At 44.7% G+C, this 22,585-nt stretch overlaps 1 protein-coding gene across 3 annotated transcripts in view; it reads left to right on the top strand.

Annotated features, from left to right (window-relative positions):
- Positions 1-22,585, top strand: part of AK8 (adenylate kinase 8) — a 111,750-nt gene that overhangs the window by 7,133 nt on the left and 82,032 nt on the right. For all 3 annotated transcript variants that reach the window (XM_073555983.1, XM_073555984.1, XM_073555985.1), the window contains 2 exons: positions 20,400-20,449; positions 21,870-21,983. In XM_073555983.1, the coding sequence (XP_073412084.1) occupies positions 20,400-20,449; positions 21,870-21,983 (164 nt within the window). The remainder of the gene's footprint in view (positions 1-20,399; positions 20,450-21,869; positions 21,984-22,585) is intronic.

Below are 22,585 nucleotides of genomic sequence, written 5' to 3'. Positions count from 1 at the left end.
AATGGTGGCCCAAGTAGAAGCTCCATACATAAATACCCCCATATATTGCTGCACAAGGGTTAATGGTGGCCCAAGTAGAAGCTCCATACATAAATACCCCCATATGCTGCACAAGGGTTAATGGTGGGCCAAGTAGATGCTCCATACATAAATACCCCCATATGCTGCACAAGGGTTAATGGTGGCCCAAGTAGAAGCTCCATACATAAATACCCCCATATATTGCTGCACAAGGGTTAATGGTGGCCCAAGTAGAAGCTCCATACATAAATATCCCCATATGCTGCACAAGGGTTAATGGTGGCCCAAGTAGATGCTCCATACATAAATACCCCCATATGCTGCACAAGGGTTAATGGTGGCCCAAGTAGATGCTCCATACATAAATACCCCCATATGCTGCACAAGGGTTAATGGTGGCCCAAGTAGAAGCTCCATACATAAATACCCCCATATATTGCTGCACAAGGGTTAATGGTGGCCCAAGTAGAAGCTCCATACATAAATACCCCCATCTGCTGCACAAGGGTTAATGGTGGCCCAAGTAGAAGCTCCATACATAAATATCCCCATATATTGCTGCACAAGGGTTAATGGTGGCCCAAGTAGATGCTCCATACATAAATATCCCCATATGCTGCACAAGGGTTAATGGTGTCCCAAGTAGATGCTCCATACATAAATACCCCCATATGCTGCACAAGGGTTAATGGTGGCCCAAGTAGATGCTCCATACATAAATACCCCCATATGCTGCACAAGGGTTAATGGTGGCCCAATTAGATGCTCCATACATAAATACCCCCATCTGCTGCACAAGGGTTAATGGTGGCCCAAGTAGAAGCTCCATACATAAATACCCCCATATATTGCTGCACAAGGGTTAATGGTGGCCCAAGTAGATGCTCCATACATAAATACCCCCATATATTGCTGCACAAGGGTTAATGGTGGCCCAAGTAGAAGCTCCATACATAAATACCCCCATATGCTGCACAAGGGTTAATGGTGGGCCAAGTAGATGCTCCATACATAAATACCCCCATATGCTGCACAGGGGTTAATGGTGGCCCAAGTAGAAGCTCCATACATAAATACCCCCATCTGCTGCACAAGGGTTAATGGTGGCCCAAGTAGAAGCTCCATACATAAATATCCCCATATATTGCTGCACAAGGGTTAATGGTGGCCCAAGTAGAAGTTCCATACATAAATACCTCCCATATGCTGCTGCTATAAAAAAGAAAAAAAAAAAAAGACATACTCACCTCTCTGTCGCTGGGGGCCAGGTGCCGCTCAAACTCTCTGTCGCTGGTGGCCAGGTGCCGCTCAAACTCTCTCTGTCGCTGGGGGCCAGGTGTCAGTGTAGCTGCTGGCTCAGGCCCCCGGAAGTGAATATATTTACCGTTCCCGGTTCCATCGCTGTCTCCCGGGTCTTGTGCAGTGACGTTAGCAGAGGGCGCGCACTGACTACTTCATCGTGCCCTCCGCTAAATGTCACAGCCAGAGGACCCGGAGACAGCGATGGAATGGGGAGCGGTAAGTATTGCTCTTCTCCCTCGTCATACTCACCACCCCCCTCCTGGCGCCCGGTCTCTTCAGCCCCTGCTTCGAGCATGATGTCGGCGTCCCAGGCTGTTCCTGCATTCAGCGGTCACATGGTACCGCAGCCGCTCATTAAATATGCGCATATTCATGGATTTAATTAGCGGTACCACGTGACCGCTGAATGCAGGAACAGCTGGGAAACTGAGATCATGGGGGAAGCAGGGGGCTGCAGAGACCGTGCCAGGAGGAAGGAGTATGGTCTCTGACAAGCCCCACTCCCACCCCGTATATGACTCGCGTATAAGCCGAGAGGGGGACATTCAGCCCAAAAAAATGGGCTGAAAATCTCAGCTTATACACGAGTATATACGGTATTTTACATTTCCGCTTTCTTGTCTCCTTTATATCCTTTTCCTATCTTTTCCCTTCATTCCTTTCCTTTTCCCGTTCTTACCTTTTCCTTTTATCCCTCCTTCTTTCCTAATCTTCCCCTTAGGACTGTTTGGAGACTTGTACAATGGGGAAAATATTTGTTCAGCCACCAATTGTGTAAATTCTCCCATTTAAAAAGATGAGAGAGGCCTGTAATTGACATCATAAGTTGACCACAACTATGAGAGTCAAAATGAGAAAACAATTCCAGAAAATCACCTTGTCTGATTTGGCAAGATTTATTTTGCAAATTATGGTGGAAAATAAGTATTTGGTCACTAACAAAAGTTCCTCTCAATATTTTGTTATATATCCTTTGTTGGCAATGACAGAACTCACACGTTTTCTGTAAGTCTTCACAAGGTTGGCACACACTGTTGGCGGTATGTTGGCCCATTCCTCCATGCAGATCTCCTCTAGAGCAGTGATGTTTTGGTTCTGTCGCTGGGCAACATGGACTTTCAAACCCCTCCAAAGATTTTCCTATGGGGTTGAGATCTGAAGGCTGGCTAGGCCACTCCAGTACCTTCATATGCTTCTTATGAAGCCACTCCTTTGTTACCCTGGCCATGTGCTTGGGATCATTATCATGCTGAAAGACCCATCCACGTTTCATCTTTAATGGCCTTGCTGATAGAAGGAGGTTTGCACTCATAATCTCACAATACATGGCTCCATTCATTCTTTCATGTACACGGATCAGTCGTCCTGGTGCCTTTGTAGAGAAACAGCCCCAAAGCATGATGTTGCCACCCCCATGCTTCACAGTAGGTATGGTGTTCTTTGCATGCAACTCCGCATTCAGTCTCCTCCAAACACGACGAGTTTTGTTTCTACCAAACAGTTCTACTTTGGTTTCATCAGACCATATGACACTCATATGAGTGTTTCAGTGCATATAAATTAAAGGATAATACCTTTATCTCAGGCAGTCAGGAACTTCCATATATGAACAAACTCCATGAGCCAACACAGTGCCATAAATAATCAGACACTGGCAGTAAAATACAGGTTAAGTTAATACCATATTGCAATTAATGCTAGTGCATCTATTCACCTGGTAAGAACCAGAAGAGCCAGAATATCAGCTGAGTCACCCATCCTGACGCGCATTTCGCCTATTTTCTTCTGGGGGCGTGTGGAAGAAGATAGGAGAAACGTGCATCAGGGTGGGTGACGCAGCTGTTATTCTGTCTTTTATGGTCCATACCAGGTGAAAAGATGCACTAGCATTAATTGCAATATGGTATAAAGATAGAATATGTCTTGCTGCATCCCTGTTGTTGACACAAGGCATTTTGTTTTAATCTGTATGTGATTTATTAATAAAGAATTGTTTAGTTATTTTTTTTATATAAACGTCTTGACCTTGGATCTTTCCTGGGTTTACTCCATGATATCATGCAGGATTTTTTGGAAGATTTTCCAGTGGCTGCTGACATTATCCGCTTCTTTCTCACACTTATTATTTTCTCTCTTGATACAAAAACTACTGACTGAAGGAAAACATGCTCTGATTTTTAAAGCTTTTGTTGAAGCGTCGATAGAAATCAGAACGTTTCCTCTTTTCATCATCCCCTCCGGAGCCTTTGTCAATAAGACAAGCAGTAAATGTTATTTATATATGTAACAAAATCGTCTCCACCTGTTAAGTAATCACCACAGAGACAATGCCATTTTTATGGAATAAAGACTTCCTTAATCGGCGCAGCCTGGAGAAAACCTGAAGCTCAAAAGAAATGTGGATATAATTCTTCTCTTTGAATATGATTTATAAAGAGATGTGCTAAATGGTGACTAACTGGTCCCAAAAATGCAACAAAGAGCAGCAGTTTTCTGTGTGAAGAAAAGGAAAGGCCAAACGAACCAAGCCCAACGTAAAGGCAGAGCGGTCGGAGGAAGGGAAAAGTCACGCATAGAGAAAAGACAAAGACTGAAAACAGAAGGAGAGTAGAAAGAGAGGAAACTGGAAGGAGGAAGCACAGAGTAAAGACTAGTGTGAAGAAGGAAGCACAAAGTAAAGACCTGCGGAAAGAAGGAAGAACAGAGTAAAGACCTGCAGGAAGAAGGAAGCAAAGGTTAAAGAACTGCAGGAAGAAGGAAGCACAGAGTAAAGACGTTTGGTAAGACAGAAGCACAGAGTAAAGACCTGCGGGAAGAAGTATGGTAATCACAGAATAAAGATATGAAGGAAGCACAGAGTAAAGACTTGCAGGAAGAAGGAAGCACAAAGTAAAGATTTGTAGGAAGAAAGAAGCACAGAGTAAAGACCTGCGGGAAGAAGGAAGAACAGAGTAAAAACCTGCAGGAGAAGGCAGCACAGAATAAAGGCCTGCAGGAAGAATGAAGCAGAGTAAAGACGTTTGGTAAGACGGAAGCACAGAGTAAACAGATGTGGGAAGAAGTAAGCACAGAATAAAGATATGAAGGAAGCACAGAGTAAAGACCTGCGGGAAGAAGAAAGCACAGAATAAAGACCTGCGGGAAGAAGAAAGCACAGAATAAAGACCTGCGGGAAGTAGGAAGCCCAAAGTAAAGACCTGCGGGAAAAAGAAAGCACAGAATAAAGACCTGTGGGACGAATAAAGCACAAAATAAAGATAAGAAGGAACCGCAGAGTAAAAACCTGTGGAAAGAAGGAACCACAGAATAAAGACCTGTGGGAAGAAGGAACCACAGAGTAAAGATCTGTGGGAAGAAGGAAGCCCAAAGTAAAGACCTGCAGGAAGAAGGAGGTACAGAGTAAAGACCTGCGGGAAGAAGGAAGCACAGAATAAAGATAAGAAGGAAGCACAGTGTAATGAGCTGGGGGAAAAGGGAAGCAAAGAGTAATTACCTGGGGGAAGAAGGAAGAAAAGAGTAATGTCCTGCAGGAAGAAGAAAGCACAGAGTAAAGACCTGTGAGAAGAAGGAACCACAGAATAAAGATTTGTAGGAAGAAAGAAGCACAGAGTAAAGTCTTACAAATCAGGAGATTGCAGAGCAGAGACAGAAAGGACGAAGCTAGGTTAGAGTGAAGGTGAAGGAGAAAGAGGTAGGGCAGAGTGAAGAAAAGATGGAAAGATATAGGATATGGGGAAGATTTACGGAAAGTAGCACAGTTTTAGTGAGTACAGGCTATATGGGAGAGGAAAAGAATGATAATTGACAGGATGAAGTAAGAGTAGAGTGATGTCGGACGAAAAGTTGGAAGGGCAGAGTGTAATAGAAAGAAAAAGGCTGTTAGCATTCCGCTAGGCGAGACAGGAATCCAGGAGTGGACCCTCAGGACCATGGCACCGAGGGGTCCCCGAGCGAGCAACCAGGCGGAGCTGCCCCCTATACAGGGACCGTTAGGAGCAGGCCCAGGGGTTCAAATGCCATGGCAGCCGGTACCAAGAGGGGCGGCTCAGAATGGACTGGAGTAGGACAGAGTACCTGGTACCACGAGCACAAAGACAGCGTAGGGCTCGGGTGGCGAGACTGGGGTTGGACAGCGGGACGGAGCCAGGGCACAGGGCCGGAGTAGGGTGACGGAATCAGACACGGGCAGCAGAGCGGAGCAAGGGCAGAGGACCGGAGTAGAAGAACAGGAATCAGGCACGGGCAGGCAGGACGGAGCAAGGGCACAGGACCGGATTAGGACGACAGGAATCAGGCATTGGCATGCAGGACGGAGCAAGGGCACAGGACCGGAGTAGGACGGCAGGAATCAGGCACAGGCAGGCAGGACGGAGCAAGGCTGTAGGAAGCACAGGGAGAAGTGAGAACCGGGCACAGAGTATAGGGCAAGGGGCCTAGCGTGTGGGTGTGAACACGACGATCAGGCGCCTCCATTACAGGAGGGCGGCCTGAAATACCTTGGGATCAGGCCCCCATTGGTCCAGTGGTGCTTCCGGGTCAGGGCACCGCCGGAGCACAAGAAGCAGAGGGAAGATGCGGCCTACGGCGCATGCGCAAAGCATGCAGTGGTGTCGCAGGCCGCGGGCCGGTCACAGGAGGACGCCGCGGCTAACGGGGAGAGGCAGGCTGCGGTGCGGAAGCGGGCAGGTAAGTACATCGGGGCGCTACGGGGGCCGTGACAAAGGCCACAAAGAAGGACTGAAGGTACGTAGGATAGAGTGAAGAGGATGAAGGGCTGAGCAAAGACAAGCTGGAAAGAGGAATAGCGTAAAGCAGATAGATGGTAAAAGAAAAAAGCAGAACGAAATGAGGATGAAAATAAGGAATTACGTTACGTGTCATCGTTTTTCTTTTATATAATAATGTATAGGATAAAGTGATGCGATTTAAAGAAAACACACACCGCATGATCTGGAGCCGCTTCACTGCTGATTGGACGAAGTCAAAAGACTGGATTAAAATATAAAGTGTTCTGACTGACTATTGGGGTCCCCCAGACGCTGCAGCATATTCCAGCAGATTGCTGCAGAAAGCGTCTCTGAGCGGGGGGAGCAGATGTTTGGAGATATCAATCTTTAATGCTGTGTGCTCCCCGTACGCTTCTCACTGCTGTTATAAGTCGGGTAATGATGGCTTTTTGTCAGAAGTGAACCGGGCCCCTCTCCCTGCCTGGGCCCCCATCTCCTTGGCTGCTGCAATCCTTGGGTTTGTTGCTTGCAGGATTACAGATAATGAATAGTAAACTCTGCAGCAGCTCAGATGAAGGCTTAGCAGGTGAGAGCGAACGCATTATATTCAGCTACAGACAACGCATCAGATCCAGGCAGAGCAGGATTGTACCCATGGACTGAGCACAGGAATAGATCTTTATGTATTCCTACTCCTATCGGAAAATTACACACACCAAGTGGTGATCTGGCACCAGAACAGAACAGAATTCTAAAAGTTACCTTTAGGTGGAGGTTCACTAAAAGTTTAAAGGCCCCTGCACAATGTTCACTAACTGTGAAATAGGACTGCAGATATGGTAAATGGTAAAATACATAAATATTCATGTACAGGGAAGACACAGGCTGTATCTCCCCTGCATTTCCAAACATTCAGAAGGAGTAAATTAATAGTCAATGCTAACTCATTAGATAGGAAGGAGGAGTGCGGAAAGTTGGGAAGGAGGAAGGACAGAGCGTGGAATGATGGGAAGGAGGAAGGGCAGAGTGAGGAAAATGGGAATGAAGAAGGATTGAGTGTGGAAACATGGGAAAGATGAAGGGCATACTGTGGAATGATGGGAAGGAGAAAGGGCAGAGTGAGGAAAATGGGAATGAAGAAGGATCGTGGAAACATGGGAAAGAGGAAGGGCATAGTGTGGAATGATGGGAAGAAGGGCAGAGAGGAAAATGGGAATGAAGAAGGGCCGAGTGTGGAAACATGGGAAAGAGGAAGAGCATAGTGTGGAATGATAGGAAGAAGGGCAGAGAGAGGAAAATGGGAATGAAGTAGGATCGAGTGTGGAAACATGGGAAAGATGAAGGGCATAGTGTGGAATGATGGGAAGGAGAAAGGGCAGAGTGAGGAAAATGGGAATGAAGAAGGATCGAGGAAACATGGGAAAGAGGAAGGGCATAGTGTGGAATTATGGGAAGGAGAAAGAGCAGAGTGAGGAAAATGGGAATGAAGAAGGGCCGAGTGTGGAAACATGGGAAAGAGGAAGCGCAGAGCGTGGAATTATGGGAAAGAGGAAGGGCAGAGCGCAGAAAGATGGGATGGAGGAAAGGCAGAGTGAGGGGAATGGGAATGAAGAAGGGCAGAGTGCTGAAAAATGGAAAGGAGGAAGAGCAGAGCGAGTAAAGTGGGAATGAAGAAGGGCAAAGTGCGAAAAGATGGGATGGATGAATGGCAGAGCGCAGAAATATGGGAAGGAGGAATGGGTAGTGCGCAGAAAGATAGGAAGGAGGAAGGGCAGAGTGTGAAAAAATGGGAAGAAGAAAAAACAGACCAAGGCAAAAGAGAAGGAGGAAGGGCGGAGTAAATATGGACAGGAATGAAGAGGGGAAGAGTAAAGACAGATGGGATGGAGGAGGAACAGACTAAATACACAGAAAGGAGGGGTAGCCTAGTAAGGACAGAGGAGCAGAGTAAAGATGGATGTGAAGGAGGAGGGGCAAAGTAAAGATGGACAGGAAGGAGGCGGGCAAAGTAAAGACAGATGGGAAGGAGGAGTGCCAGAATAAAGAAATAAGAAAAGAAGGAGGGGCAGAATAAAAAAATAAGGAAAGGAGGAGGGGCAGAGTAAAGACATGGGGAAGGAGGAGTAGCTTTGTAAAGACAGAGGGGCAGAGTAAAGACGGACGTGAACAAGGAGGAGCAGAGTAAATATGACACAAAGGAGTAGGGGCAGAGTAAAGTTGGACGAGAAGAAGGGGGGGCAGAGTAAAGACAGACAGGAAGGAGGAGGGGCAGAGTAAAGACAGATGGGAAGGAGGGGGTAGACTAAAGACGTATGTGAAGTAGGAAGAGCAGAGTAAAAACATATGTGAAGGAGGAGGAGCAGAATAAAGACATGTGAAGGAGGAGAGGCAGTGTAAAGAAAGACAGGAAGAAGAAGGGGCAGAGTAAAGATATACAGGAAGGAGGAGGGGCAGAGTAAAGACATGAAGGGAAGGAGGCGCAGAGTAAATGCAGATGGGAAGAAGGGGCAGAGTAAATACAGATGGGAAGGATGAGGGCAGAGTAAAGACAGATGGAAAGGAGGAGGGGCAGAGTAAAGAAAGACAGAAAGTAGGAGGGGCAGAGTAAGGACATCTAGGAAGGAGGAGGGGCATAGTAAAGACATCTTGGAAGGAGGAGGGGCATAGTAAAGACATCTTGGAAGGAGGAGGGGCATAGTAAAGACAGCTGGGAAGGAGGAGGGGCATAGTAAAGACAGCTGGGAAGGAGGAGGGGCAGAGTCAAGAAAGGTGGGGCAGAGTGTGACGACCGTCTGCGAATCTGGGCTGCAGTAGGACAGCGCCCCGAGTGACCCCGAGACCCTTATCCCCTATACAGGGATCTGAAATTATAGCAAGGCCCAGGGGTAGCTGTCTAGGGGCGCAGTGGACCAGAGCAGAACGGTCGTCAAGGGGTAAAAACTAAAACCCGTAATAGTGATGCGGAGACAGCAGTCGGAGGTCGGGGAAAGCAGAAGTACAAAAACAGCAGGCAGAGGAAGGGTCAGGAATCCAAGCCAAGGTCAGCGTCAAAAATCGGAAGAAAGGCAAAGGTACAAAAACGGCAGGTAATAGAATGGTCAGGAATCCAAGCCAAGGTCAGCGTCAAAAATCGGAAGAAAGGCAAAGGTACAAAAACGGCAGGCAATAGAGTAGTCAGAAATCCAGGCTGAGGTCAGAGTTAACTTTTAGCAATTCATAGAATAGCACGCAGGGGAACCAAGAATATATCCGGCGGCTTGCAAAACCAGTCCCAAGGTATTTGAGGGATCAGGTCATCCCTCACAGGTTCCCAGACTGATGATGTCATCAGGACCACCCCCAGGACCGGGCCGGATGGTGATGCACCAACCCCTTCATGACTGATAGAGGAGCAGAGCCTGCGTCCACCAAATGCCTGCGCAGAAGCCCCATCTCTGTTGCCGCCATCACTCGGGGGCGATCCACGGCGCCTCCCAGTGGCTGAGGCAGGAACAGCAGGCCCCGAGTCAGACGGTGATGTGACAGTACCCCCCCTCTAAGAGGGGCCTCCGGACCCTCAAAACCCGGTTTGTCAGGGTGAAGGAGATGAAATCTAATTAATGCTTTGGCATGGCTGTCCCCCGCGGGGACCCAGGACCTCTCCTCCGGGCCGTAGCCCTTCCAGTGTACAAGATACTGTACGGACCCTCTTACAGGGCGGGAGTCAAGGACCCCTTGGACTTCATACTCCAAGGTACCCCTGACCAAAACAGGAGGAGGAGGGGACTGGACAGGATGAATTGGAGAGCGATACAGCTTGAGGAGAGATTTAAGGAAGACGTTGGGCAATTTGAATGACTGAGGGAGTTTTAAACGGAAGGCCACCGGGTTAATCACCTCTATAATTTCGTATGGCCCATTAAATCTGGGACCCAGTTTGGCAGACAGCACTTTAAGCTTGATGTTTTTGGTGGAGAGCCATACCTTGTCTCCAACTCCCAGGTCCGGCCCCTTAGATCGCCGTCTGTTCGCAGCCGAAGCTTGTCTAACCTGGGCCCCTTTCAAGTTCAAGTTTACCTCAGACCAAATCGTTTTTAAGCGATGTATATTTTTCTCTACCCCAAGGGAACTCCGACATCCTGGCCGAAAATGAACCAAAGCGCGGACGCAGTCCATGGTTGCAGAAAAAGGGGGTAGTCTTAATGGAGTCCTGATACCGATTGTTTAGGGCAAACTCAGCTAATGGCAGATGTTCCACCCAATCTGACTGATGTTCTGACACATAACAGCAAAGGTATTGCTCCAGAGCCTGGTTGATACGCTTGGTTTGACCATTGGTTTCGGGGTGGTAGGCCGAGGAGAAGGACAACTCAACACCAATGCATTTGCAGAACGCCCTCCAGGACTTTGAAACGAACTGGGCACCCCTGTCGACACAATGTTGACCGGAGCACTGTGCAGACGTACAACATGCGCAATGAACAGTTTACTCAAAGTTTCGGAGTTAGGTAACCCCGACAGGGGGACAAAATGACACTGTTTGCTGAACCTATCTAACACCACCCAGATACACGTTTTCCCATCTGAGGATGGCAGGTCCGTAATGAAGTCCATGGAGATATGAGTCCATGGACTCTCAGGAGTGGGCAAGGACTGGAGCCAGCCGGCAGGGCGATTATGGGGGGACTTGGCGCGGGCACAGACTTCACACGCTAAAACATAGTCTTTACAGTCCTTAACCACCGTCGGTTACCAAAAATTCCTAGTTACCAGTCTGGTGGTATTATTGAGACCAGGGTGGCCTGCTAGAACAGAGTCATGCGATTCTTTAAGAATTTGTAGGCGAAATGTAGCCGGGACAAACAATTTTTTGGGGGGCGTAGTGTCCGGAGCTTGTTCTGGGGACCTACGGATCTCCTCCAGAAGGTCCAAAGACACTGCGGACACAACGATCCCATTGGCCAATATCGGAACTGGTTCACAGTCCTCGGCTTGTTAGGGGCAAAAACTGCGAGAGAGGGCATCGGCCCTCACATTTTTAGTACCAGGGCGGAAGGTGATTATAAAATCAAACCTAGAGAAGAACAAGGCCCACCTTGCTTGTCTAGGTTTTAGTCTTTTAGCTGACACCAGGTAGGTCAGGTTCTTGTGATCAGTAATTACCGTGATCTTATGTTTGGCGCCCTCGAGGAAGTGGCGCCATTCCTCGAAGGCCCAATAGTTCCCGACTACCTATATCATAGTTTTTCTCAGTGGGAGAGAATTTGTGGGAAAAAAAAGCACATGGACGGAGTTGAGTGAGGGATGCAGTGCCTTGCGATAGCACTGCTCCCACTCCGACCTCAGAGGCATCCGCTTCTACAATAAATGGGCGGTCCAGATCCGGCTGAACCAAAACTGGGTTGGCCACGAAGCACTCCTTTAGCGTAGAAAATGCCTGAATTGCCTCAGGGTTCCAATTGGCCACGTCTGCCCCTTTCCAGGTCAGGTCAAATCCGTGAGCGGTTTGGCAATTTCTGAGAAACCCCTGATGAACTTGCGGTAGTAATTAGCAAACCCTAAAAATCGCTGTAGTGCTTTTAGCGATTTGGGTTGTACCCAGGCTTTAATAGGTGGGATCTTGGCAGGATCCATGCGGAACCCTTTGTCTGAGACCATGTATCCTAAAAGCTATACCTCCTCAGCAAAAAAAACACATTTCTCCAGTTTAGCAAACAAGGAGTGTTCACGAAGTCTCTGCAGCACAGAACGGACGTGTTGAGCGTGTGTCACAGGGTCAGCAGAGTAAATCAAAATGTCATCCAAATACACCCCACAAATGTCTCTGAAAATATCATTAACGAAGTTCTGAAACACGGCAGGTGCGTTACTGAGTCCGAACGGCATTACAAGGTACTCAAAGTGGCCATGGGGGGTATTAAAGGCGGTTTTCCACTCATCCCCGTCTCTTATGCGGACCAGATTATATGCCCCCCAGAGGTCAAGTTTAGTAAACCAACGGGCCCCCAATAGCTGATTAAAAAGATCAGGGATTAGTGGAAGCGGATACTGGTTATTTACAGTGATTGCGTTTAATTCTCGGTAATCAATGCAGGGTCTGAGGCCACCATCTTTCTTCTCCACAAAGAAGAACCCGGCCCCAACTGGTGAAATGGATGGTCTAATAAACCCTTTTTTTAAACTGTCCGCTATATAGTCATTCATGGCCTGACGCTCTGGGCCAGAGAGATTAAATATTCTCCCTTTTGGGAGGCGGGCATCCGGAATCAGGTCTATAGGGCAATCGTACTTTCTATGTGGGGGTAACTTCTCAGATTCTACAACAGAAAAAACCTCCTCCTAGTCCCTGAAAGCAAACGGTATGAGGGGGGTTTTAACCTTAACTTGGTTTACTGCTAAAGATATGCAGTTATCCTGACACTGTGAACTCCAGCGCACAACATCACCCAGATGCCAGTCAATAACAGGATTGTGCTGGCGTAACCATGGCATCCCCAATATAACTGCAGCAGATAAATTATCCATCACAAAAAATGACATAAGTTCGGTATGCAATGTTCCCACAGACATTAGCAATTTTGGCCGTAACAAATTTAACCCCCTCCTGAATGAGAGATGTGCCATTGATAGCCATGGTTTTAATAGGGGCATTAAGTCTTAGTAGCGGTACACCAAGATTCCTAGCAGCCAAAGAATCCATAAAATTTCCTTCAGATCCACAATCCACATAAGCTTTTAAACACAGAGATTTCTGACCAAATGAAATAGAGATGGGCAATAAAACTTTAGCCACATCTGCGGGCAGTACCTGAGCCCCTGGGCAATCCTGGCCAGAGCTGCCCCGGAGTGTGGATCTCTGGTGTTCAGCTTTCTTCCTGAAGTCTCCAGACTGCAGCATGCTTGTGCTGGATGATGGGAGTGATCCTCCAGGCTGTGCACTGAAGCGAGTACAGGTGTTTAGGCCAAAAAATCAGCTCAGGTAGGAGAAGAAGGGGAAGGAGAAAAAAAAGTTCAGGGAGACTGCTTTATGTTGGATATATACACAAGGAGCAGTTTTTTTTTTTTTCTCTACTAGATGGCCGGATATAGCGTGACGACCGTCTGCGAATCTGGGCTGCAGTAGGACAGCGCCCCGAGTGCCCCCGAGACCCTTAACCCCTATACAGGGATCTGGAATTATAGCAAGGCCCAGGGGTAGCTGTCTAGGGGCGCAGTGGACCAGAGCAGAACGGTCGTCAAGGGGTAAAAACTAAAACCCGTAATAGTGATCCGGAGACAGCAGTCGGAGGTCGGGGAAAGCAGAAGTACAAAAACAGCAGGCAGAGGAAGGGTCAGGAATCCAAGCCAAGGTCAGCGTCAAAAATCGGAAGAAAGGCAAAGGTACAAAAACGGCAGGCAATAGAGTAGTCAGAAATCCAGGCTGAGGTCAGAGTTAACTTTTAGCAATTCACAGAATAGCACGCAGGGGAACCAAGAATATATCCGGCGGCTTGCAAAACCAGTCCCAAGGTATTTGAGGGATCAGGTCATCCCTCACAGGTTCCCAGACTGATGATGTCATCAGGACCACCCCCAGGACCGGGCCGGATGGTGATGCACCAACCCCTTCATGACTGATAGAGGAGCGGAGCCTGCGTCCACCAAATGCCTGCGCAGAAGCCCCATCTCTGTTGCCGCCATCACTCGGGGGCGATCCACGGTGCCTCCCAGTGGCTGAGGCAGGAACAGCAGGCCCCGAGTCAGACGGTGATGTGACAGTCCGGCGCCTCCTAGTGGCCGAGGCCGGGACAGCAGGCCCCGAGACTGACGGCGATGTGACACAGAGTCAGGAAAGGAGGGAAAGAGGAGGGGCAGAGTAAAGGCTGACCAGAAGGAGAAAGGGAAAAAATGGGAAGGAGGAAGGCAAGAGAAAAGACTTATAGAAGGAGGAATGTCAGAGTGAAGATGAACAGGAATGAAGAAGGACAAAGTGAATGCAATCTTGTAGGAGGAAGAGAAGAGGAAGGGCAGAGTGAACTCAGACTACATGGAGAGGTTACAGACATATAAAAGATCCATATATTGATATTATTTATTATTTATATCACTTGTAACTCTCCAGCTGAGGCAAAACTACAATTCTCAGCATGCCTATATGTCATCAACAGGTGCAGACTTACATTTGGTAGTCAGTGCATGCTGGTAGTTGTAGTTTTGCAGCAACAGAAGGGCAACAAGTTGGAGACCTCTGGTCAAAGCTCGGTAAACATTCCTCTTCCACTATATACAGAGTTTTTTCCCTGAGCATACACAAGCAGCACAATTCCCTCTGAGCGCGCCCTCTCTAGCGAGCGCATGCAAATTAATAAATAAATAAAACAGAACATGCAAGAAATATTAGGTCTAATTAGCTCTAAACAATGTGATGTTTCTCCACCAGCACTGGATTTGATATGCCACTTGGAATGTTTGCATATTTATTACTCAGAGTCCCCCGGGAGGATCCACCGTTATTTTCTGAAAAATTAGGACAAAAAGAACAAAAATGTAAAGAAATAAAGTGTAAATAATAACATGATCGACAGCAAAGAATCCTCAAAAGTCTTAAAAAATGGAGCATATGAGTGTAAATGACAGAAATCCCCACAGACAATACATCACATGGTGGGGAGTGTAGTCCTCGGCTTCACCATCTTCTCATACCATTATCCTCCACATTTCACATCAGAAAGATCCCAGTGCATGAGCTGAACGTATCTAAACAGAACTGGTCACCCAATATATGCCATACAGTATCACACAATAGGTTTACAGTGGGTACGGAAAGTTTTCAGACCCCTTTAAACTTTTCACTCTTTCACTCTTTGTTTCATTGCAGCCATTTGGTAAATTCAAAAAAAAAAGGTCATTTTTTTTCTAATTAATGTACACTCTGCACTCCATCTTGACAGAAACAAAACAGAAATGTAGAAATTTTTGCAATTTTATTAAAAAAGAGAAACTGAAATATCTCATGGTCATAAGTATTCAGACCCTTTGCTCAGTATTGAGTAGAAGCGCCCTTTTGAGCTAGTACAGCCATGAGTCTTCTTGGGAATGATGCAACAAGTTTTTCACACCTGGATTTGGGGATCCTCTGCCATTCTTCCTTGCAGATGATTTAGGTCAGGGCTCTGGCTGGGCAAGTCAAGAATGGTCACAGAGTTGTTCTGAAGCCACTCCTTTGTTATTTTAGCTGAGTGCTTAGGGTCATTGTTTTGTTGGAAGGTGAACCTTCGGCCAAGTCTGAGGTCCAGAGCACTCTGGAAGAGGTTTTCATCCAGCATAGCTCTGTACTTGGCCGCATTCATGTTTCCTTCAATTGCAACCAGTTATCCTGTCCTTGCAGCTGAAAAACACTCCCATAGCATGATGCTGCCACCACCATGTTTCACTGTTGGGATTGTATTGGGCAGGTGATGAGCAGTGCCTGGTTTTCTCCACACATACCGCTTAGAATTATCACCAAAAAGTTCTATCTTCGTCTCATCACACCAGAAAATCTTATTTCTCATAGTCTGCGAGTCCGTCAAGTGTTTTTAACAATCTCTGTGCAGGCTTTCATATATCTTGCACTGAGGAGAGCCTTCCGTTGGGACACATAAAGGCCCAACTGGTGGAGGGCTGCATTGATAGTTTAGTTTGTGGAACTTTCTCTCATCTCCCTACTGCATCGCAGAGCTCAGCCACAGTGATCTTGGAGTTCTTTACCTCTCTCATCAAGACTCTTCTCCCATGATTGCTCAGTTTGGCTGGACGGCCAGGTCTAGGAAGACTTCTGGTGGTCCCAAACTTCCATTTAAAGGGAACCTGTCACCCCCCCGGGCGTTTTTAAGTAAAAGAGCCACCTTCAGCAGCACTAAGGCTGCATTCTGTGAAGGTGGCTCTTCCGTTTCTGACCTCCAGTAACGCCGAAATATTAACTTTTATAATTAGGTCCTCATACCTGTTATGCCTCCCATAGGTATCTTGTGTCCCCCTGAAGCAGCCTCCCGACCTGAATACTTTCCATACCCACTGTAACAGTTTTCTATGAGTTGTCAGTCCATTCTCAGTGTAATGACCCATGTGTGTCTGATACCAGTGAATAACCGTGCAGATTTCACATCAGGAGACTTGTCAAGTTCTCCGAAAACCAGAGTGAAAATTTTAAAGGGGTCTGAATACTTTCTGTAACCACTATAGATACGTCTGTCTGTTCATCAGACAGTATCAAACTTTATAGGATTAGATACACGGTTTAGCAGACAGTATAACACAGGATGGGTTTAGATAAACATCTCAGCAGCCAGTATTACACAGGATAGGATTAGATACACAGCTCAGCAGAAAGTATCACACAGGATGGGATTAGATACACAGCTCAGCAGACAGTATCACACAGGATAGAATTAGATACACAGCTCACTAGACAGTATCATACATGATAGGATTAGAGACACAGCTCAGCACACAGTATCACACGATAGGTTTAGATATACAGCGCAGCAGACTGTCACTCGGGATTGGATTAGATACATGGCTCAGCAGGCAGTATCACACATGATAGGATTAGATACACAGCTCGGCAGACAATATCACACAGGATAGGATTAGATACACAGCTCAGCAGTCAGTATCATACAGGGTAGGATTAGATACCCGGCTCAGCTGACAGTATCACACAGGATAGGATTAGCTACACAGCTCAGCAGACAGTATCACACAGGATAGGATTAGATACACAGCTCAGCAAACAATTATCACACACACAGTAGGATTAGATACACAGCTCACCAGACTGGTTTCCATGTGATAGGCTTGCATACACCTGCTGAGCAGATTGTACCACTTGTGATAGGTTTAGATACATTGTCTAAGCAGCCATTATGACATGTGATAGGCTTAGATACACCGGTTCAGTAGATATTATCACACACGATAAACTCGAATACACCAGCTCAGCAGACAGTAGCACACATAATGTACTTAGCTACTCTTACACATCAGGCAGTACCACACATGGTAGGTGCTTAACATCCAGTATGGCGGCTCAGCAATTTTGGTGTGACTTAGCTACAGGTTATGTGATGACCCATGACCCATCAGATGAGACATCACTGTGCCATTCATACACCCATTCATCAGCTGAGTGATGGTTCAATGACGGGGATTCCTCAGACACCTCCACTGCCTCATTCAGCTCCGTCCAATAAGGAGATCTGAAATATCTATAGATATAGCGCAGATTTAGTACAAACCGAACATTTACAGTAGCCCGGGGCAATATTAGAGCGCGATTTCGAGCATATAATAGAGTGTTCCCTTTTTTTATCAAACGTTTGTCCAAAAAACCGCTGCGCATAAAAGATCCAATACCTCCAGGAGTTTCTGCTGAATATTAAATCACTTTCCTCGTTAAAACCTCAAAAGGATCCGTGGATGGAAAGGTTTCACGATTCGCTTTGATGTGCTCTGCAGAAGTTGATTAATCTTGGCAACAGAGCACTCTTTCATGGCTACGGTAATGAATTATTCCAGCGCACAGTCGGAATTTCAAGGTGCGCCAAGTCGGGGGTTAAGAAACTGAGAGTTTATTAAAGAAGAGAAGAAAAATAAATAAAAACATTACCAACCAATCACGTGTTAGTGGCACGATCAAGATTTGATAAGCCCGAAATTCCCCCTTTATGTACTGATTTAGTAAAAGTATTTTGGGAGTTAGAAAAGAAAAACTTTCATTTTTCTGTAGAATATTCCACTTTTCATGTTTTTCACAATAATTGGGAAACGCTATTGAATGTTTTGGAGCCTGAGAATTATGTGTAACTATGTGACTAAAATATGAAGAAAATTATAAACAAAAAAAATCCCAAACATGATAAAAATCCAAGAAAATAAAAAATAATATAAACAAAAAAACCTAAAATGCAAAAAAAACCAAAAACGTATAAACAACCAGGAAGAATCTTTAAAACGCAAAAAGCCAACATAATAAAAACTGCAAGATAAAACCACAAACTGCAATAACAACCAAGAATAACATAAAGCAAAAAATAAAACAAACAATAAAACATATTCAAAGCAACAAAAAAAAATAAAAATGCTAAAAAATAACATGACAAGAAAGCACAAAAATATAATCAAAACAATCACGCAAACTTGAAAGAACATAAAGATGATAAGACAAAAACGTGAAAAACAAGGCCAAATATTTAATCTAGAACATGAAAAAGCAACTAAAAAAATAGAAAATAATAAGAACAGACAAATATTAAAAAAGGCAGCAAAAAGACACAAACATAATAGAAACAAACATAAAAAACAACCCTTTCACAAATAAATATAATCAAGCAAAAATAAAAACATAAAAAAACAAGCATAATAATTATCAAGCAAACAAAAACAAAAAAAAAAAAGGTTAATAAAAGCAGCAAAAATATTGAAACATCGTAACATTTAAAAGTTTAAACTGTTGTTGTGAACAGTTAAACAAGTTGAAAATGACACATTTCATCTGTATTTTAGTTAAAAAAAAAAAAAATACTTTATATTTTACATTTTACAAATTACGAAAAGGAAAATGGTCTGATGCAAAAGTTTGGGCACTTTGCATTGTTAGTACATAGTAGCACCCCCTTTTGAAAGTATCACAGCTTATAAACTCTTTTTGTAGTCAGACTGTGGGTGGCACAACAAACACCAACAACGGGATGGGAAAAGGGGGAGGAAGGCCGTATTAGTAGAGAACGAGGGATGGGGCACCTCCTAACTCAGCCTGTGCCTATCCTAAGCTCCCCTAACGGCCTTTGCGGGTTCTTTCCCCCGCTGCCGTCATGTACCTGGTCCCTATCTTTCACCTCACTAAACCCTGGTTAGTGCACTGGCCGGCAAGGACGCCAGCATCACCACTGCAGATAGTACAAACACAGGGGATAGTGACAACCGCGAGACAGGCAAGGTAAGTAATCAAGCAACTTAGCTCCAGGCTCCGCTGCCAAGCTCCACACCGCAGAGGATACAGAAACAGGACTCCAAACTCCACAGAAGTAGCAGATTCAGCGCTGATACCAGAGAGCTACAACTTCAAGGCTGGCATACATAGAAAACTCTATTACCAGCGGTCAGCTGATGCATCATGTTACTATTTAAAGGATAGTGGGAGTGGTCATCACCCACATCAGCTGACCTAGCAACACAGCATCTTCCAGCAAACTGCCAGCAAGGAATCAGACATTAACCCTCGCTGACACGAAAGCAAAAAACAACATCTAAATTAAAGCGTAGCCAGAGCTGCCACAAATAGTAGAACAATGTACCTCAACTCCAGATTCTAGTAAGTCTTTTTGAAGGTCTTTTGCAGTCAAGCGGGGGTTCCTATTTCCTCTCTAGCAATCCTACAAGCAGCCCTCAATGAAAATTTGCTTGGTCTTCCAGACCTTATCTTGACCTCCACTGCTATTTCTTCATTACATTTAGACCCGAGAAAAGGACAACTTGAAACCCTTTGCTATCTTGTTATTGCCTTTTCCTGCTTTGTGGGCCTCCACCATTTTCACAGTGCTTTGTAGCTGCTTAGAAGAACCCATGGCTGCTGGTTTTTGGCACAAGGTTAGATGAGGCTGTGTTTTTGTAAAATTGGGAAATTTGCATCACCTGGCCTTTTCTAACAATGATAGTGAACAAGCCATAACCCTAACAGGCTAATTAAGGTCTGAAAATTTGGTCAATGTTATCTGGCACACAAATCTCCAAGGGTGCCCAAACTTTTGCATTGGCCCATTTTTCTTTTTTTTTTTGTAATTTTAAAATGAAATGTGAAAGATGAAAAAAAATTTTTTTCTAAAATACTAAGGAAATTTGTCCTCTTTTAACTTTAGACCTTTACAGAGCATTTAATTTTCAACTTGCTTAACAGTTCACAATAAAAGTAATTTTCACAATGGGTCCACAAACTTTTATTTGCCTCAGTATGTGCATAAATTTACAGGATATGCAGAATCTTATTTATATTTGCCCGAGTCAAAAACTAGAGAAAGCGGCTAAGAAGTAAGGATGAAACTTTGTCTTGTTGCTGTTTCTACATTGCAGAGCTTGTGACTATTATCTTTATGGTTTTTATCTCGTTACATCTTCTTAAAGGGGTATTCCAAACATATATTCATCACATATGTAATAGATAGCTGGTTGTCTAGTAGCCGAGACCTCTACTAATCGCTGGCAACCTCTGCTTCTCTGCCTCTTAAGACTGGCATGTAATTTCCTAACACTTGGAGCAAAATGTGTTACGAAGTCATGAAGATGAGCCACATGACTGACAGCACGCCTGTGTAGATATTCACATCTCAACAGCTTTTATTTCTCCCTCCACAGTGCCAAGAATTATAGTTTTGGGTCCACCAGCCTCAGGAAAACACACTATGGTATGTATGCACAGAAAAAAATCTATACTATGGTAAATAAAGACAAGTATATAATACAGATGTTATATAATGACCATTATCTAATACAGATAGTATATAATACAGATTATATATAATGACCAATGTATAATACAGCTGGTATATAATGACCAGTGTATAATACAGATGGTATATAATGACCAGCATATAGTACAGATGGCATAAAATGACCAGTATATAATACAGATGGTATATAATGACCAGTATATAGTACAGATGGTATATAATGACCAGTGTATAATACAGATGGTATATAATGACCAGTGTATAATACAGATGGTATATAATGACCAGTGTATAATACAGATGGTATATAATGACCAGCATATAGTACAGATGGCATAAAATGACCAGTATATAATACAGATGGTATATAATGACCAGTATATAGTACAGATGGTATATAATGACCAGTGTATAATACAGATGGTATATAATGACCAGTGTATAATACAGATGGTATATAATGACCAGTGTATAATACAGATGGTATATAATACAGATGGTATACAATGACCAGTATGTAATACATATGGTATATAATGACCAGTATATAATATACATGGTATATAATACAGATGGTATACAATGACCAGTATATAATACAGATGGCATATAATGACTAGTATATAATACAGATGGTATATAATGACCAGTGTAAAGTACAGATGGTATATAATGACTAGTATATAATACAGATGGTAAACAATGACCAGTATATAATACAGATGGTATATAATGACCAGTATATAATACAGATGGTATATAATGACCAGTATATAATACAGATGGAATATAATGACCAGTATATAATACAGATGGAATATAATGACCAGTGTATAATACAGATGGAATATAATGACCAGTGTATAATACAGATGGAATATAATGACCAGTGTATAATACAGATGGAATATAATGACCAGTGTATAATACAGATGGTATATAATGACCAGTTTGGGGTTTTGTGTTTCGGGGGGCTTATACTGCACATAATACATTATAAGTTGACATTGCAGAGAGGGGGCAGGTTTGTGGTAGCTGCACTCGTGGTCACATTGCTTTAGCACATTCCCCCACGTCTGTGCCCACTGGGGCAGCTGTGACTGGTGAAGCGCCCTGTGTAGGTAACTCATAGTTTAGAGATGAGTGGGGTCCCCCTCTGAGGGATGTGAGATTGGGTCCCCTCGGCCCTCCTGTGCCCCCTCCGGCTCCTCGGGTCCGCGCTGTGTTTAAACATACATTTGCTCACAGATCATTTATTTAACGGAGCCGAAGGAGGAGGAGGAGGTTTGCTTGGCATGAAGAAATATGAGGCCTTTGAAACGTGTTTTCTTCTGCAGAAGTTGCACTCTGGTTCTCCTGTTTTTCTCCCCCGCAGGCGAAGCTGCTGTGTAAGCGCCTGAATGCCACTCACCTGACTCCAGAGAGTTTCTTGTCAAGTGATGTCTCCACGCTGGTGGAGGAAGCACTCTCGTACAAAGGGAAAGACCAGGTAGGGCCACGGAAAGCGGGGCATCATTTCCAAACTCGTCCACATGAAGGTGGAAAAAGCATCACTTACCGTATATGTGCTGTCACTGAATTATGGGTGACGGCAAGGAAAGAGCCGCTCATATCAGTTACCTGTATACAGGAGTGACAGGATAAGCGGTAAAGACCACCCCTAGATTAATAAATACCGCAGGTATGGTCTCCTGCCCCAAAAAGCCTCTTCTACAGTGGGTATGAAAAGTATTCAGACCCCTTTAAATTTTTACTATTTGTTTCATTGCAGCCATTTGGTAAATTCAAAGAAATTCATCTTTTCTCATTAATGTACACTCTGCACCCCATCTTGACTGAAAAAAAACCAAATGTAGGAATTTTTGCAAATTTATTAAAAAAGAAAAACCGAAATATCACATGATCATAAGTATTCAGACCCTTTGCTCAGACACTCTTATTTAAGTCACATGATGTCCATTTCCTTGTGATCCTCCTTGAGATGGTTCTACTCCTTCATTGGAGTCCAGCTGTGTTTAATTAAACTGATAGGACTTGATTTGGAAAGGCACACACCTGTCTATATAAGATCTCAGAGCTCACAGTGCATGT

Source organism: Dendrobates tinctorius, unplaced genomic scaffold (assembly GCF_039654945.1).
Source record: "Dendrobates tinctorius isolate UK_male_01 unplaced genomic scaffold, ASM3965494v1 ptg000231l, whole genome shotgun sequence".
NCBI classification, from domain to species: domain Eukaryota; kingdom Metazoa; phylum Chordata; class Amphibia; order Anura; family Dendrobatidae; genus Dendrobates; species Dendrobates tinctorius.
This window is presented reverse-complemented; position numbering and strand designations above follow the sequence as displayed.